The sequence below is a fragment of the Schistocerca gregaria genome, chromosome 6 (genome assembly GCF_023897955.1).
Source record: "Schistocerca gregaria isolate iqSchGreg1 chromosome 6, iqSchGreg1.2, whole genome shotgun sequence".
Lineage (NCBI taxonomy): Eukaryota > Metazoa > Arthropoda > Insecta > Orthoptera > Acrididae > Schistocerca > Schistocerca gregaria.
In genome coordinates, this window is record NC_064925.1 from 490,386,529 (window position 1) to 490,406,468 (window position 19,940).

General features: G+C 39.3%; 1 protein-coding gene across 2 annotated transcripts in view; it reads left to right on the forward strand.

Annotated features, from left to right (window-relative positions):
- Nucleotides 1-19,940, forward strand: part of LOC126277988 (intraflagellar transport protein 56) — a 210,222-nt gene that overhangs the window by 34,088 nt on the left and 156,194 nt on the right. For both annotated transcript variants that reach the window (XM_049977654.1, XM_049977653.1), the window contains exons 2-3: nt 3,388-3,522; nt 3,666-3,854. In XM_049977654.1, coding sequence (XP_049833611.1) covers nt 3,388-3,522; nt 3,666-3,854 — 324 coding nt within the window. The remainder of the gene's footprint in view (nt 1-3,387; nt 3,523-3,665; nt 3,855-19,940) is intronic.

Genomic DNA, 19,940 nt, shown 5'->3' on the forward strand with positions numbered 1-19,940 from the left:
GAAGTGCAAAGTCCTTGGAGAATATACATTATATTTTTGACACTAGTTGTGATGTTCATTCGGATAAATAAAATGTCATTCAGATTCATTCATTCTTTAGATATACTTTTGTGTAGAGGTTCTGCACTGGACATTATGATTTGACAGAAGTTTGGTATTATTCAGTTGATGTTGGAATCAAACAATGGAAACTTCAGGTTGGGATATCAGGAGGTTGGAATATCAGCAATATTTAGAAAAGGGTAGATTTGCTACTCACTGTCAAGATAACCTGTTGAGTTGTAGACAGGTACAACAAAATGACTGTTACACATTATAGCTTTCATCCAAAACCTTCTTGAGCAATTCTCATTCACACTAGCAAGTGAACCTCATGCATCAACTGGCAGTTCCAACTGGAATGCAACTATCAAGTGAATAGCAATCTGGAATGGAGCAGGGAAGGGGTAAGGATAGCATGGTATGGGCGGGGGGAGAGAAGAGCTCTGTCTGGCAGGACATGCAGGGGACTAGAGACTGCCAGACACAGCATCAGGAGTTGGGATGTGTGTGAAATGGGTGGGGGGCAAGCAGGGAGTGGAAAAGGAGAGGAGTAGAAAGAGAGAGAAGCAAGGAAGGGGAGAGAATGGGGGGCACACTAAGAGACTGAGGTAATGTGAAAAGGGAGAAAGTGATACGGTGACGGGGTTGAAGCTTTTGGGTGCGGGGACGGTAGGTTACCATAGGTTGAGGCCGGTATAGTTTCGGAAGCAGAGAATGTGTTGGAAGGATAACTCCCATCTGTGCAGTTTAGAAAATCTGGTGATGGAGGGGAGGATCCAGATCACCCTGGTCTTCAAGCAGCCATTGAAATTAAGCATGTTGTATTCAGCTGCATGTTGTGCCACAGTTTGCTTTTGATCATTCATCTTGATGGACAGCTGGTTGGTAGTCATACCAATAAAAAAAGCTGTGCTATGGTTGCAGCAGAGCTTGTATTCAACATCGCTGCTTTCACAGCTGGCCCGGCCTTTGATGAGGTAAGGTAAGCCTGTGAGAGGAGTTGAATAGGAGCTTCAGGGTGGGTGGAGTGGGCAGGTCTTGCACCTGGGTCTTCCACAAGGATATGATCCTTGGGGTGGGATTGGGAGTGGCACAAGGATAGACTAGGATGTTATGGAGGCAGGGTGGGTGACTGAACACCACTTTTGGAGGGGTGTGAAAGATCTTGTGTAGGCTGTCCATCATTTCAGCGCATGATGATAGATAATCAAGGTCATAACAAAGGCTGTGATTCAGTTGTTCCAGTCCGGGATGGTATAGGGTGATGAAGGCTGTATCCTGTTGTAACTGGCTCGTACGGGTGGTGGGAGCATTCTGCTCCCAACCTCCGCACCCCATCTTCTGGCACTGTGCCTGGCAGTCTCTAGTCCATGCAACGCCCACCAGGCAGCACTCTCTTCTCCCCTCACCCATACCCTGCTGTCTCTCCCCTTTCCCTGCCCCACTCCAGATTGCTATTCACAAAAGTTGCATTCCGGTTGGAGCTGCTGGTGGAAGTGATATGCTTGTTCGTGTGAATGTGTGTGTGTTTCAGTTGATGTTGTGTATATTTATGAACAATATTGATTATATATACTAAAGGTGTTCATATATTGTTAAAATAAGTAGAGTAGCAGTATTACATTTCCGTGTAGCAATAACTACACGAGGAGAAGACGAAGTCTTTCATAGCTGCATAGAAGGCACGGTTGAGCGAGCAAAGGTAATAGAGAAACAGTATTAAATCTTCATTAATTAAATTGTGGCCAACAAAAAGCAACACTACACTGCACTATAAGCAATATAAAAACTACACAGTAACTCACTGGAGGCATATAGTGTGGTCTGATAACTCACAATTTTGGCTCTTTTAAAATGATGCAAGGTGTTTCATACACTAATGGCCCATTTTGATGTTTAATCTTCTTTGTGTGGAAGGTGTAGTTCAGCCTGGGGGTGGTTTTATGATGTCTTGGGGGCATTTTTTTTCTTTTTTCAGTGACTTGGACCCAATCATTCAGGTTACCACCAATGTAAACCAGACTGTTTATTTCGACATTTTTAGTGACTGCATGTTGTGCTTTCTTCTACAGCATCAAGGTGAAAATGCTGTGGACTCTTTCACCTTCGAAGGTGACAACAGCTGTGTACACTGACTACATTAATACATTTCTGGTTAGACGCACACTGAGGTACCCTATCACACCTCAACTGCCCAACTAACTCAACGAGTCTTAACCCCATATAAAATGTCCGGAAGTATTTGGATCAGTAGATGAAATACAGCAATCAGCATCCATGTGATTCAGTAGCTCTATGGAATCCGATCATCAATGAGTGAATGATTTCAGATGAATGAGTCATACCTGAAGAAACCTGTGGTCTCTCTGCCCCTACTATCAAGCTAGAGGGAATGTTTCATGATATTAGTGTGATATCTCCTGGGGTGACTTAGTTTTCATTTAGTGTGATTATCGTGCAATTCTAGACAAATCAGAGCTGCTTACAGGCACCAGAAGTAAAGACTGATGAGCACATACTGGAATGAGACACAATGTGTGGAATTTCTAAGCATAAAGAAGGATAATAAACTGAAGTGGAACTAGTACATGCATAAGTGTTAATGAAAAATCGCCATTCTGTTTGCTTTGCACTGTGAAATCTTTCTCATTGTGTTCTGCAGCAGACACAGGCAGAAAATTGAAAATTCCCATGTATTACACAAAGAAGTAAAAGAATATCTCGTTAAGCCACTAGCCACTATTTCTGCAATTTGTCAGAATATTTGGACTCAGGGATATAAATTCTGTATATCTACAATGTTTATATTAAACAAGTTTTCACTTCCTCAGTATGTAAACAACTGATAGTATTTTGTGTTATATGAAGACAACAATTGATTAGTAGAAGAAGAGAAGCAGTGGCTTTCTTCAAAGTATCTGTTTTTTCTCCTAATGTACATAAACAAATACTGAGTACTTCAGAAGTGATTTAGTCTCTGGTTGATGTCCCAAGTCTTAGAAGTCACTGCTCTGTATTAATTAAACTCTTATGTTAACAGAGATAATAAGAGAAACTCGAGCAAGTGGAAAAACGATATATACTTGAATTTTTTGAGATTTTAAATGTCATTGGGCATAAACATATAAAACATCTATCAAAAACTTTGTTATTGTTTTATTGCTTTTGTAGCATTTTGTATTTTTGTCAAAGAATTTATTGAAAATCTCTATTTTCTTAATGAATCTCTTTATTAATAGTGATGCAATTTTACTGTAGTTTAAATTTACATTTTCATAGAAACAAAAAATAACACCGTATTTTAAACACTATCTATGATGAAATAAGCCACTTTAATGGTTACAGATTCTATCCAGAGCAAAACCAGCTAGTGGTGTTACCCACACTGCAAGCAGTCAGCCATCAGGTCGAAAAGAAATACCAAAATTAGAAGACTTTTTGGCCAAACGGGACTATACTGGAGCATTAACCGTTCTTGAGGTGAGATAATAGCATTATCTTATTTTGTTCATTTTTTCTACTGTTTACTTTGTAATTAGCTTTAGACAGATAAGTGGGCAGTTATCATAAATTAACTGTTATAGAATAGTAATTTAATATGTGCTTCAGAACTATGTTTCTAGTTTACAGGACGTAAAAACAATGAGGAGACAGAGATGTGGATTGGCTATTGCGCATTTCATTTGGGTGATTACAAAAGAGCAATGTCTGTATATGAATCCTTGAGACATTTAAAGAATCCTCCAGATGGTGTATTTGTTAATCTTGCGTGCTGCTACTTTTATCTTGGAATGTATCCAGAAGCTTTAAGGGTAAGCCATTTTGTTTTTCTTTGTAGCAGCATTTCAAAATGAGTACTGATGTTTAGGATACTCGAGCAATCAATTAATAGATATCTATGAAAATCTCATGAAAGAAAACTTGAAATCAAACTAATTTCTTCCTGACAAATTTTGTGCATTACACTGTTGTATACCACTTCTTAACATACACTCCTGGAAATGGAAAAAAGAACATATTGACACCGGTGTGTCAGACCCACCATACTTGCTCCGGACACTGCGAGAGGGTACTGTACAAGCAATGATCACACGCACGGCACAGCGGACACACCAGGAACCGCAGTGTTGGCCGTCGAATGGCGCTAGCTGCGCAGCATTTGTGCACCGCCGCCGTCAGTGTCAGCCAGTTTGCCGTGGCATACAGAGCTCCATCGCAGTCTTTAACACTGGTAGCATGCCGCGACAGCATGCACGTGAACCGTATGTCCAGTTGACGGACTTTGAGCGAGGGCGTATAGTGGGCATGTGGGAGGCCGGGTGGACGTACCGCCAAATTGCTCAACACGTGGGGCGTGAGGTCTCCACAATACATCGATGTTGTCGCCAGTGGTCGGCGGAAGGTGCACGTGCCCGTCGACCTGGGACCGGACCGCAGCAACGCACAGATGCACGCCAAGACTGTAGGATCCTACGCAGTGCCTTAGGGGACCGCACCGCCACTTCCCAGCAAATTAGGGACACTGTTGCTCCTGGGGTATCGGCGAGGACCATTCGCAACCGTCTCCATGAAGCTGGGCTACGGTCCCGCACACCGTTAGGCCGTCTTCCGCTCACGCCCCAACATCGTGCAGCCCGCCTCCAGTGGTGTCGCGACAGGCGTGAATGGAGGGACGAATGGAGATGTGTCGTCTTCAGCGATGAGAGTCGCTTCTGCCTTGGTGCCAATGATGGTCGTATGCGTGTAAGGCGCCGTGCAGGTGAGCGCCACAATGAGGACTGCATACGACCGAGGCACACAGGGCTAACACCTGGCATCATGGTGTGGGGAGCGATCTCCTACACTGGCTGTACACCTCTGGTGATCATCGAGGGGACACTGAATAGTGCACGGTACATCCAAACCGTCATCGAACCCATTGTTCTACCATTCCTAGACCGGCAAGGGAACTTGCTGTTTCAACAGGACAATGCACGTCCGCATGTATCCCGTGCCACCCAACGTGCTCTAGAATGTGTAAGTCAACTACCCTGGCCAGCAAGATCTCCGGATCTGTCCCCCATTGAGCATGTTTGGGACTGGATGAAGCGTCGTCTCACGCGGTCTTCACGTCCAGCGCGAACGCTGGTCCAACTGAGGCGCCAGGTGGAAATGGCATGGCAAGCCGTTCCACAGGACTACATCCAGCATCTCTATGTTCGTCTCCATGGGAGAATAGCAGCCTGCATTGCTGCGAAAGGTGGGTATACACTGTACTAGGGCCGACATTGTGCATGCTCTGTTGCCTGTGTCTATGTGCCTGTGGTTCTGTCAGTGTGATCATGTGATGTATCTGACCCCAGGAATGTTTCAATAAAGTTTCCCCTTCCTGGGACAATGAATTCACGGTGTTCTTATTTCAATTTCCAGGAGTGTATTTGTTTGCTCTGTTTCCTTAATTAGAGACTAGGTATTGAAAGATTGAGATCAAGAATTATTTTGTCTTTTCTTGTTTACAATACCATGATTATTATTTTATTCTCTGAGAATACCCATCCTACCTTTTAGCATTTATTTTGGAGTAGTTCACATTTTGTTTTCCTATTTCAGTATGTTATTTGAATTGGTAAGTCACTTTATTTTTCATTTCAAAACAATACAGTGTGCTTAAATATTTCAAATCAGTTGGATTCATATGTATGGTTGCTTCAGGTCCTGCAGTCTGTGCTATTACAGGAGATGATAATTTTTAAAAAGGATGTTGAGTTCTGTTATTGGTCATGGATAACAGCAATAAACAGCTGGATAAATGTTCAGAAGGCACATAACTACTGCAGATTGCATTGTCAACAAACTGTGTGTTGGAAGAGTTACATGCAGCTCAGTGATGTGAATTATGTCCATGTTGCTTGGACTAATTTGTGCATAGTGAACATGCAGGCGGTGCAGTTTCATTGTATTAACAAAAGTAAAACACTTTGTGGATAACTGAAACAAATTATTCACAGTTTGATAAGTTCTACAATAATGAAAATGTAACAAACTTCATATAAGTTTGTTCAACAGCATGTATGTTGTCACAGGACTGTGCTTTGCAACACCAGGGAGGGTAACCTAGGTCCTGAGAAAAGTCAACATCAGTCTGTAGATGGCATGGAAATGTATTTATTTTTTAAATAACTTGGTATTACGTTGATTGATTGTTCTGTCAGTTCTTGGTTGAATATTTTATTGTTATGGATGAAAACACACACAGCACTGGTGTAACATTATATAATAGTTGTTATTTACTTCACAAACTGGTTTTTGGCTGTTACACCATCATCAGGTACAAAGATAAATATATGGTGCAGCGAGTTTTTTGTAGGATCAAAGAGTATCTTCATTTCCAAAGATAAAAATTATTAATGTAATTTTTAGGAATAAAAGAAGGGGAATTATTTTAGTGAAAATGCAATTATTTAATTAAGGTAAAATATGTGACACATTAAGTAATGAATTATATAACAAATTACAACTTTGTTCTTAGAAGAAAATAAACTGATCAATAAACTTTTGTGATATGTTCCAGGGGAGTGGCTGAACAAAATAATCTTGTCTTCAACATGCCCTAAATGTCAAACAGATGAGAAATACTAGAGAGATTAAGCAGCTAAGTGAAGCACCTGTGATTCTTCAATATAACATTTGTTAATGGAACTGGAGAGTAACTGCAGTAAAGGAGAAAATGGGACATGTGTGTAACAGGGGTAATGTATAATATGACATGGCTAGGATTATGAGTAGTATCTGCAGTTAGAAATGGCGAGTAAGGGAACTGTGTCTGGTCATTCAGTACTAAGCTTGGCCAGATAGTCATATGTGTATTAATTTCCATTATTGCAAGGTAGTTCATCTTCATTTATGGATGTGATGTAATACTCCATTAGTGAAGACAATTTCCAAATTGAATTAAATACAATCAGAGAAATAGTATCAAACAGTGGCTACCCTGCAACATTGGTGAACTTCATAATGTACGAAAAGCAGGAACAGCAGATGTGATCTTTTATCCTGTTCTTGAACCACCACCTCAAGATGCGATAAATGGTACACAATTCCATATAATGGAAAAGTCTCACTGGATGTAGTCAGAAAACTTAAATCCAGTAACTTTAAAACATCAGTTTATGTGTGCAACGCTGTTCGATACTTTCTGAACAATGGTAAAAACAGCACTTCATCTTTGGAAAAGAATGGATTATACAAAATCACTTGTAATTGTGACAAATTCTTTATACATCTGTCTCACAGGGCAATATGCACCCACTTGAAGGAACACCATAGAAGATGGAAACTTAGAAAAGGAGACTCTACTTATTGTAGACCACCTGTTTAAAGAAGGCACAGTTATAAGATGCAACATGAAGTGTCACATGCACAAAGGAAGGAAAATGAACTACCTTGAAATAATCGAAATTGGTAAACATATGTCTGCCAGGCCAAAGCTTAGCACAGAATGACCAGACACAGTTCCCGTACATGCCACTTCTAAGTGCAGGTGCTGCTCATAATCCATCCATGCCATGTTGGAAATTACCCCTGTTACATGTCCCATTTTCTCCTTTACTGCAGTTATTCTCTTGTCCTGTTAACAAATTTTATATTGAATAATCGCAGGTGCTTCACTTAGCTGCTTAACCTCACTAGTGTTTCTTATCTGTTTGTCATTTAGGACCTGTTAAAGTCAAGATTATTTTGTTTATAGGTCAGTTTATTTTCTTCTTTTCAATTCAGTCCAATTCAATTCTAAAAACAACATTGTAATTTGTTATATAGTTCATTAATTAATGTGTCACATATTTTACCTTAATTAAATAATTGCAATTTCACTGAAATAATTCCTCTTCCTTTATTCCTAAATATTACATTAACAATTTTTATCTTTGGAAACGAGTATACACTGTAGATGCACTAGTTTAAAATCTTTGATCCTACAAAAATTTCGCTGCACCTCATATTTATCTTTATAACTGCTGAGATATATACTTTGCAAACCACCATGAGTTGCACGGCAGAGGGTATGTCGCATTGTACTAGTTATTAGTGTTTCTTCATGTTCCATTCACATATGGAGCGTGGGAAGACCGATTTTTTGAAGACCTCTGTGTGTGCAGTAATTATTCTAATCTTCATAATCCATATGTGAGCGATACACAGGGAATTGTTGTATATTCCTAGAATAATCATTTAAAGCTAGATCTTAAAACTTTGTTAATAGATAATTTACATCTATCTACAAAAGTCTTCCATTTCAGATCCTTCAGTATCTCTGTGACACTCTCCCACAGATTAAACAAACCTGTGATCATTTGTGCTGCACTTTTCCGTATACATTCAATATCCCCTGTTAGTCCTGCTTAATCTCACTAGTATTTCATATCTGTTTGTCGTTGAGAACCTGTTAAAGTCAAGAGCAGTATTGAGCAGTATTCTAGAGCTGGTCACATGAATGATTTGTAAGCAATCTCTTTCATAGATTGATTGCACTTCCTCAGTATTCTACAAATAAACAGGATTCTACCACTTCCTTTACCCATGACTGAACCTGTGTGATCATTCCATTTCACAGATATTTGTGTGGGTTGGCTGGTTCCTGATTCCAACAGTGACCCATTGATATTATAGTCATAGGAAATACATATTTTTTTGTTTTTGTGAAGCGCACAATTTTAAATTTCTGAATATTTAAAGCAAGTTACCAATCCCTGCACCACTTTGAAATATTATCAAGATCTGACTGAATATTTATGCAGTTACTTTCAGATAGTACTTCATTACAGATAACTGCAAAATCTGCAAAAAGCCTGATTTTACTATTAATATTGTCTGCAAGGTCATCAATACACAACATGAACAGCAAGGGTCTCAGCACACTTTCCTGGAAAACATCCGAAGTTACTTCTACATCTGACACTGACTCTCCATCTAAGATAACATGTTGTGTTTCCCTATCAAAAAGTCCTCATCCAGTCACAAATTTCACATTATAATCCATATGATTGTACTTTTGACAATAACTGTAGGTGTGGGGCTGAGTCAAATGGTTTTTGAAAATCAAGAAATTTTGCACCTACCTGATTGCTTTGATCCAATGCTTTCAGCATGTTTTGTGAGAAAAGTATGAGTTGGGTTTCAGTTGATCGATGTGTTAGAAATCCTTGCTGGTTGGCATTTAGGAGGTCATTCTATTTGAGATACGTCATTGTGTTTGAGCTCACAGATATTGGACGATATTTTCTGGATCATTCCTGCTACCCTCCTTATAGACAGGTGCCACCTGTGCCTTTTGCAAGGGATCTACGACAGATTACAGTTGGGAAAGGGGCTAACTCAGCTGCAAATTCCGTATAGAATCCGACATCCATCGGGGCCTGAAGCATTATTCAGTTTTAAAGATTTCAGCTGTTTCTCAATACCACTGACACTCATCTTTTCAGTGGTACGAGGATTAAATTGGGGCAATTTTCCTGTGTTTTCCTTCGTAAAGGAACATTTGGAAATGAAGTTAAGCATTTCAGCTTTTGCTTTGCTACTCTCTGTTTCAGTTCCTGTCTCATTCACTGGGAACTGGACACTAACTTTGGTGCCAGCAATAGCCTTCACATATGACAAGAATTTCTTTGGGTTCTGTGAAAGATCATTTGACAACATTCTGCTACAGTAGTCATTGAAGGCATCATGCACTGCTCTCTTGACAGTCAAATGCGTTTCTTTCTGCATCTCTCTATCTATAGCCCTACACTTTGTTTTACAGTTACTAAGCAGTGAGAATCCCACACCGTGCAGCAATACTCCAGCAGAGGACAGACAAGTGTAATGTAGGCTGTCTCTTTAATGGGTTTGTCGAATCTTCTAAGTGTTCTGCCAACAAAGCGCAGTCTTTGTTTTGCCTTCCCCACAATATTATCTTTGTGGTCTTTCTAATTTAAGTTGCTCGTGATTGTTATTCCTAGGTATTTAGTCAAATTGACAGCCCTTAGATTTGTGTGATTTATCATACACCCAAAATTTATCAGATTTATTTTAGTACCCACATGGATGACCTCACACTTTTGTTTGTTTAGTGCCAATTGCCACTTTTCACACCATACAGACATTCTCTCTAGATTATTTTGTAATTGGAATTGATCGACTGATGATTTTACTAGACAGTAAATTACATCATCATCTGCAAACGATCTAAGGGGGCAGCTCATCTATGACCTAGATCATTTATGTAAATCAGGAACAACAGAGGGCCTGTGACACTACCTTGCAGAACGACAGTTATCACTTCTGTTCTACTTTATGATTTACTGTCTATCACTACGAACTGTGACCTCTCCGAGAGGAAATCAGGAAACCAGCCACACAACTGAGACGATACTACATGTGCACACAATTTGATTAATATTCACTTGTGAGGAATGGTATCAAAAGCCTTCTGGAACTCTAGGAATGTGGAATCGATCTGAGATCCCTTGTTGACAGCACTCATTACTTCATGGGAATAAAGAGCTGTGTTGCGTAAGAATGATATTGTCTGAGTCTGTGTTGGTTATGTATCAATAAGTCATTTTCTTGATGGAGATTCATAATGTTCAAGTTCAGTATATGCTCCAAAATCCTAGTGCAAATTGAAGTCAGTGATGTGGATCTGTAATTCAATGGGTTACTACTATTTCCTTTCTTGAATATTGTTGTGACCTGTGCTACTTTCCAGTCTTCAGGAACAGACCTTTCGTCAAATGAGCAGTTGTATATGATTGCTAAGAAAGGCGCTATTGTGTCTCCATACTCTGTAAGGAACCTGATTAGTACACCATCTGGACTGGAAGAATTGCCTTTCTTAAGTGATTTGAGTTGTTTCGCAACTCCTAAGATATCTACTTTTATATCACTCATGCTAACAGTTGTTCTGGTTTCGAATTGTGGAATATTTACTTTGTCTCCTTTCATGAAGGAATTATGGAAAACTGTATTTAGTAACTCCGCTTTAGTGGCACCATCACGGTAACATTTCCTTCACTATCGCACAATGACGGTATTGACTGTTTTTTGCCACTGGTCTACTTTACATGCGACCAGAATCTCTTTGGGTTTTCTACCATGTTTTGAGCCAATGTTTCATTGTGTAAACTATTAAAAGCGTCTCGCAATGATGTCCGCACTAAATTTTGAACTTCTGATGAAACTTATCCAGTCTTGGGGATTTTGCTTTCTTCTGAATTTGGCATGCTTTTTTTGTTTCTTCTGCAACAGTGTTCTAACGTTTTTTGTGTGCCATGGTGGATCAGTCCTGTATCTTATTAACTTATGCGGTATGAATCTATCTATTGCTGTTGATACTGTATCTTTGAATTTGAGCCATATCTGGTCAACACTTACATAATTTGCTTGGAAGGAATGGAGACTATCTCTTAGAAAGGCATCAAGCAAATTTTATCTGCTGTTTAAAACAGATATATTTTACATTTATTTTTAGTGGTTTTGGTTAATATGGTTTTGAGCCTCTCTACAATGACCTTGTGTTCACTAATCCCTGTATCTGTCATGACGCTCTCTATAAGATCATGATTATTTGTGGCTAAGAGGTCAAGTGTGTTTTCACAACCATTTACAATTCATGTGGACTAATGAAGTAATTGTTCAAAGTAATTCTCAGAAAAAGCATTTAGTACAATTTCGGAAGATGTTTTCTGTCTACCACCGGCTTTGAACATGTATTTTCGCCAACAAATTGAGGGTAGATTGAAGTCTCCACCAATTATAACTGTATGAGTGGGATGCTCATTTGTGATGAGATTCAAATTTTCTTTGAACCATTCAGCTATTATATCATCTGAGTTGGGAGGTCAGTAGAAGGAGCCAATTATTATTTTGGTACGGCTGTTGAGTATAACCTCTACCCATAGTAATTCGCAGGAACTATCTATTTCAACTTGATTACAAGATGAACTACTACCAACAGACACAAACACCACCATCTACATTATTTAATCTCTTCTTTCTGAACACAGTTTGCACTTCTGTAAAAATTTTGGCAGAGTCTATCTTGGGCTTTAACCAGCTTACTTTTCCTATAACGATTTCAGCTTCAATGCTTTCTGTCAGCACTTGAAGCTCTGGTACTTTTCCAACACAACTACGACAATTTAGAACTACAATACCGACTGTTGCTTGGTCGATTCTTGTCGTTTCTTTGCCCTGTAGCCTTTGAGACTGCAGCCCTTTTTGATCTTTCCCGAGACTGTCTAACCAGAAGGACGCTTTCCACATCTTGGATGACTCCCCCCGGTGTATCCATAAGGTGCTCCATCACCCGCCTAACATTGGAGCTCCCAATGACAAGCAATCCCACCCTCTGTGCTTGTCTGGATCTCTCAGGAAGACCGGCCACTGCTGCAACAGGCGAGGCTGCCCTTGCTGGCTGAGAAGTACTTTCAGCAGTGGGCAGTACCTCAAACCTGTTACGGAGGCATAAGGGTACAGCCTTGCAGGCAGCACCAACTTTCGCCTTCCGCCCAGAGATTTGCGACCCCGCCACATTTCGCCAATCACCATCAGGCAAGTGTCGATCGGCAGGGACGTCCAAATCTGAGGGCGCAGTGGCATCAAATGCTATAGGTTCCAGAGGTGCCAAAGCGCTTGCCTCATGTGTCCCATTGTCACCGCGGCCTAGGGAAACAGCTTGGAGCCTGTCAACCACGGCCAACACAGCTTCCAGCTGTTTACTGGTGGCCAATTCCCCCTGAATCTGTACAGAACAGGTGCAGTCCCTATCCACCACTAACAATTTTTTGCCCTGTCTTTTATCTCACAAGCCGTTCAAAACAAAACAGATACCTGACGACTACACGAATTTACACTATATGGGTACTAAAGTGCAATGCTACAACTCTCAAATACTATAATAAGCCCGAAATTTGTGAATTGAACTGTGCAAATACCCAAAAACAAGCAAAGAAATTAAGGATTAAACTATAAAGCAAATAAGAGAGCTAAGAGTGTGACTTGCTGCTGGCAGCTGCTTATCCAACGGCGGCAGGGAGCTCACTGGCTGTGACCAACTGACACTGACTGTGCAAAACAAAAACAGATGACTGACGACTACGTGAATTTACACTATTCAGGTACTAAAACACGATGCTACAACTCACAAATACTATAATATGCTTGAAATTTGTGAATTAAACTACCTAATCACTGGGTTGTATGTTTCATTTTAATCTATACTTGGAACTTGCTTGAAACATCTAGCCACAAATTTTGCCTTCTAATGTGGAGTGTTATCATTACTGGCATTCTTGGTTTTGTACACCCTTCAGTTATCAGTGACCTGTTATAGTGCATGATGATCAACCGAAGTCTATGCGTGGTTATCTTGAAAACCAATAATATTGTCATTAATAAGATTTTTTTCATTTTTCTGTCTCATGTGTAACTGCTCTTTGGTTCGACAGTATCTAAAACAGATGTTTTTTTCACATCTTTCTGGAAATCAGTGATATCTTAACTCATGTTGCTTATTACATTTAACAGCTTCATCACCTAGTGTTCTTTATTCACTGACCTCATTGGGATGTATACCATTGTCTCTGTCTTCAGTGCCTATCTTAGCACAGAATCGCAGAAACATTCTGAAGGATGTTGTTTGCAGGTTACAATTTATTTGCATGTAGGGAAGAACTCATTGTTTTTTTATGTTGATGCTACCCTTGCCTTCGTAGTTTTGCTGTAAATGTAAAATCTCTCTTGCATCTTACTTGTCATTAATCTGGAAACCATACATAATCATCTTTACTGATTTTATTGAAGCAAAATAACCCTTTTTATCCTTTTCATTCCATTTTCATTCCTTTTCTGTAGGAAAGGAACACAGATTTCTTCAACCAAAGTTCTGAAAGCTAATTGGTTTCTTTGCTAGGTACAACTCCCATGGCACAACTCCAATTTTTCCCCCCATTTTTCCCAGTCCTTCTGCCCATATCTCAAGTGCAATAAGCAGACAAGTCCTGACCAACTCAACAATATATCTGTTTTCATTTCATTAGGTCCATTTTGTTGTGAGCTGTGTGGCACTGTTTTTGAGGCAAAATGCCATGCCGACTAGTCAGATTGATAACTTCTTGTTTAGTAAATGCTAATCCATTCTTAATGCCCTTATGTCTATGCACAAGAATTTCTCACTCATTTTAAAGAAATTTCTCAAACATTCAGAAAAGCCTGATTTATTCTTCATGAAGAACAACGTTCTCCAGTGACCATAGTCGTCATTCAAGTACCCATGGAGTCTTATTGCATTTTCCCACTCAGACCTGCATGCATAAGCCCACCTACTTGCTTTGATGTGATATGACTGGTTGGAAATGGCAATTTACATATTATACTAATAATGCAGTCTAGACACAGAAACTTCTGACCTGGAAAATTGATCCCAGTACTTATCAAAACCTGTTTAACTTGTGTCACTCAGTGGCAAGTCTGGATACCAGATTCCCAAGCATATGTTCTCTTGCCTGCACAGTTTCCCACAAACTGACAAAATACTTGTAAACTACTGGTAGAGTTATCAAACTTCTTGTGATGTTCATCTGACTGGGTGTTTTCACACCGATAATCTGCAAGCAATGTGCAAGATTCTGATTTCTAGCATTCTGTGATGCTCAGTCATCAGATGACTTATTCTGTAAAATATACTACTGCTCCAATAAAATGTCACCACTGATTCCAGATTTTTATTTTTAAATAGACAATAGCTTGTCCCATATTTCTTTTGGTATGTTGCAGTTCATAATATGCTACATATTGTTTTCTTCAACCATTATGGTAATGATTTATTTATTTATTATTGGTCCTGTAGATCATACAATTTGTACAGCAAAGCACATCATGATATAGGACAAGGCAATTTCAAAATTATTTTAAGACAGTGTTTGGTGAGAGATGATGGTAATGGTACATAACTCACATAGCAGACTATATATAGTATATATATATATACAAAATATAACAAGGTGGTGTGTGATGAGAGATGCCAGTGGTGGTACATACTACATGTAGCAGAATACATATAAGAGATACCGTCAAAATATGAACAACATGCAATAATTAAATTATCTTACTAAGTAGAAATACATACAAGTGGATAAACAGCTTATTACAAGTAATTAAAATTTTGTGGTACATACTTCACATAGCAGGATACATATATGAGATACAGACGGAATATAAATAGGATATAATAATTAAATTAGAACAGGATATAATAATTAAATTAGAAATATCTACAAGCGAATAAACAGCTTCTTACAAGTAATTACAATTTTGTTTCAAGAAATTCGTGTATGGAATAGAAACAGTGATTTAGTAGTAGTTTGTTTAATTTAATTCTCATTATTTTTGGGTTTTTGCATGGTTTTGTGTCTGCTGTAATTGGGTTTTGTTTCTGGTGTCATGTCTGTGGCAGTCTGCAATTCTGTGGGGGAATTTCAAGTACTTTACTGTAAAACAAGCTAGTTCCATTATATAGAGGCATGGCAGTGACAGGATTTTTAACTGTTGAAACTGTGGTTTACAGTGTTCAGTTCTTTTTTTACATTTCATTATTCTTTGTTGAGCTGTTGTGTCACACTTTGTTGAAGCTGCAGCCAGCTTTTTGTATGCATCATTATCAGATGCTTCTTCTAACTACAGTCCATGCATTGTGTGGATTTTTAAATACATACTTGAAACTTCCAAGCACTCCAATTTTTTATACCTTTGAGTGTATTTATATGGAATTATCACTTCCTTATGATCTCATTCTCAACAAAAGTATGTAGTCACAGCAAGATCATGATTGATAAGCTGTTCCTGGACCTCACAGTTTGCAAGGTTACAATGAAGTAAAGACACAGGCTGTATTGAATGGTCTTTCTGATCATGATGGTCAAATGACAATGTTAAAACTTGCCAGCAGGAAAACAGTAAATGGTCACACATCTTAGAACAATAAATACTGAATCTACAAGACAGTTCAGAAATTGTTTACATCAGGAACAATGGGAGGATATATGCCAGGCAGAGACTGTGATTCAGATATTCATTTTAGTCTTGATCTTATTTCTCAAACACTTTGCAGCTCACTTCTTCCAAAGATAGACTAAAATCCAGAGAGCTTATACAAACCTGTCAGTGAAATTGCAACACAAGAAATACTGTAAAATCAGAACATGTATAATCAGGAAGGCGAAATCCATTGCCGTTGGTGGGGAGGCTTGCGTGCCTCAGCGATACAGATAGCCGTACCGTAGCTGCAACCACAACAGAGGGGTACCTGTTGTGAGGCCAAACAAACGTGTGTTTCCTGAAGAGGGGCAGCAGCCTTTTCAGTAGTTGCAGGGGCAACAGTCTGGATGATTGACTGATCTGGCCTTGTAACAATAACCAAAACGGCCTTGTTGTGCTGGCACTGCGAACGGCTAAAAGCAAGGGGAAACTACAGCCTTAATTTTTCAGGAATGGGGGAAAGAAATACAGTAGAAGAAGAATGGGTAGCTTTGAGGGATGAAGTAGTGAAGGTAGCAGAGGATCAAGTAGGTAAAAAGACGAGGGCTAGTAGAAATACTTGGGTAACAGAAGAAATATTGAATTTAATTGACGAAAGGAGAAAATATAAAAATGCAGTAAATGAAGCAGGCAAAAAGGAATACAGACGTCTCAAAAATGAGATCGACAGGAAGTGCAAAATGGCTAAGCAGGGATGGCTAGAGAACAAATGTAAGGATGTAGAGGCTTATCTCACTAGGGGTAAGATGGATACTGGCTACAGGAAAATTAAAGAGACCATTGGAGATAAGAGAACCACTTGTATGAACATCAAGAGCTCAGATGGAAACCCAGTTCTAAGCAAAGAAGAGAAAGCAGAAAGGTGGAAGGAGTATATAGAGGGTCTATACAAGGGCGATGTATTTGAGGACAGTGTTATGGAAATGGAAGAGGATGTAGATGAAGATGAAATGGGAGATACGATACTGCGTGAAGAGTTTGACAGAGCACTGAAAGACCTGAGTCAAAACAAGGCCCCCGGAGTAGACAACATTCCCTTAGAACTACTGACGGCCTTGGGCGAGCCAGTCCTGACAAAACTCTACCATCTGGTGAGCAAGATGTATGAGAAAGGTGAAATACCCTCAGATTTCAAGAAGAATATAATAATTCCAATCCCAAAGAAAGCAGGTGTTGACAGATATGAAAATTACCGAACTATCAGTTTAATAAGTCACAGCTACAAAATACTAACGCGAATTCTTTACAGATGAATGGAAAAACTAGTAGAAGCCGACCTCGGGGAAGATCAGTTTGGATTCCGTAGAAATACTGGAACACGTGAGGCAATACTGACCTTACGACTTACCTTAGAAGAAAGATTAAGGAAAGGCAGACCTACATTTCTAGCATTTGTAGACTTAGAGAAAGCTTTTGACAATGTTGACTGGAATACTCTCTTTCAAATTCTAAAGGTGGCAGGGGTAAAACACAGGGAACGAAAGGCTATTTATAATTTGTACAGAAACCAGTTGGCAGTATAAGAGTTGAGGGACATGAAAGGGAAGCAGTGGTTGGGAAGGGAGTGAGACAGGGTTGTAGCCTGTCCCCGATGTTATTCAATCTGTATATTGAGCAAGCAGTAAAGGAAACAAAAGAAAAATTTGGAATAGGTATTAAAATCCATGGAAAAGAAATAAAAACTTTGAGGTTCGCTGATGACATCATAATTCTGTCAGAGATAGCAAAGCACTTGGAAGAGCAGTTGAACGGAATGGATAGTGTCTTGAAAGGAGGATATAAGATGAACAACAACAAAAGCAAAATGAGGATAATGGAATGTAGTTGAATTAAGTCGAGTGATGCTGAGGGGATTAGATTAGGAAATGAGACAGTTAAAGTAGTAAAGGAGTTTTGCTATTTGGGGAGCAAAATAACTGATGATGGTCGAAGTAGAGAGGATATAAAATGTAGACTGGCAATGGCGAGGAAAGCGTTTCTGAAGAAGAGAAATTTGTTAACATTGAGTATAGATTTAAGTGTCAGGAAGTCGTTTCTGAAAGTATTTGTATGGAGCGTAGCCATGTATGAAAGTGAAACATGGACGATAAATAGTTTGGACAAGAAAAGAATAGAAGCTTTCAAAATGTGGTGCTACAGAAGAATGCTGAAGATTAGTTGGGTAGATCACATAACTAATGAGGAAGTATTGAATAGGATTGGGGAGAAGAGAAGTTTGTGGCACAACTTGACCAGAAGACGGGATCGGTTGGTAGGACATGCTCTGAGCCATCAAGGGATCACCAATTTAGTATTTGAGGGCAGTGTAGAGGGTAATAATCGTAGAGGGAGACCAAGAGATGACTACACTAAGCAGATTCAGAAGGATGTGGGTTGCAGTGAGTTCTGGGAGATGAAGAAGCTTGCACAGGATAGAGTAGCATGGAGAGCTGCATCAAACCAGTCTCAGGACTGAAGACCACAACAACAACAACAACAACAATGCACAGAAAATTAGTAGGTCAAACAGATGGGAGATGGAATACCATCAAAAGTGAGACTAATAGGAATCTAAAATCAAAACAAGTAGAGATACCACAGACTAGAATAATCAAAAGGTTACAGCCTCTGAATTCAATGAATTTTTATAACTACAGCTGAAAAAATAGGGAACCATAATAATCACTCTTCCACAGAAGCCTTAGAGCTGCTTAATCGCATATATACTGTACCAAAAGAAGTTCTTCATTTCAAAAACATAACTCCTAAAGAAATTCTAAGAATCATAAAATTACTTTAAAGCACTCTATCCTCTGGTTATGATGGTGTATCAAGAAGGCTTTAAAAATCATTTACATTTATATCAGTAATATACTGTGGAACTTGTCTAATTAATCGATGAAAATTGGAATATCTATGGTTACACTAAAACATGCAATAGTGATGCCAATCCAAAGAAGTGAGAGAAACATGCGATATCCAACTATCAGCCCATCTGTGTGCTACCAGTATTCTCAAAAATATTTGAGAGAATAGTGTATGGTAGGATTTATAGCTGCACTACACAAATTGGTTTACTGACATCTACACAGTTTGGTTTTTGCTGGGGCTTTCACACAGAGATACCTATATTTAGTCCAGCAGGTGAAACTCCAGCCAAATAAAATTTCATAAGATGTCCAATGGGGATCTTCTCTTACCTTGTGAAGGCATTCATCTGTGTACATCATAACACATTGCTTGATAAGGTTCCATACTATGGCATCAAAGGCAAACCACTGGTTTGGCCTAATCATTCTCACATGACAGGAAATAGAGTTGTCCCGGCAGAGGCAAGTGTAACAATAAACTCAGACTGGGGAAGTATAAAACACAGAGTCCTCAAGGGCATGATCCTTGTGCCACTGATTTTCCTGATGTATAATGATGATATACCTATTACAATTAATAACAGAGCAAAAATAATGATGGTTGCTGGTGAGACACATATCCGGTGTGTGTGTGTGTGTGTGTGTGTGTGTGTGTGTGTGTGTGTGTGTGTGTGTGTGCGCGCGCGCGCGCACGAGTATATACCTATCCTTTTTTTCCCCCTAAGGTAAGTCTTTCCGCTCCTGGGATTGGAATGACTCCTTACCCTCTCCCTTAAAACCCACATCCTTTCATCTTTCCTTTTCCTTCCCTCTTTCCTGAAGAAGCAGCCGCCGGTTGCGAAAGCTCGAAATTTTGTGTGTGTGTGTTTGTGTGTTGTTTTATTGTGCCTGTCTACCGGCACTTTCCCGCTTGGTAAGTCTTGGAATCTTTGTTTTTAATATATTTTTCCCATGTGGAAGTTTCTTTCTATTTTATATACATATAAAATAATTGAATAA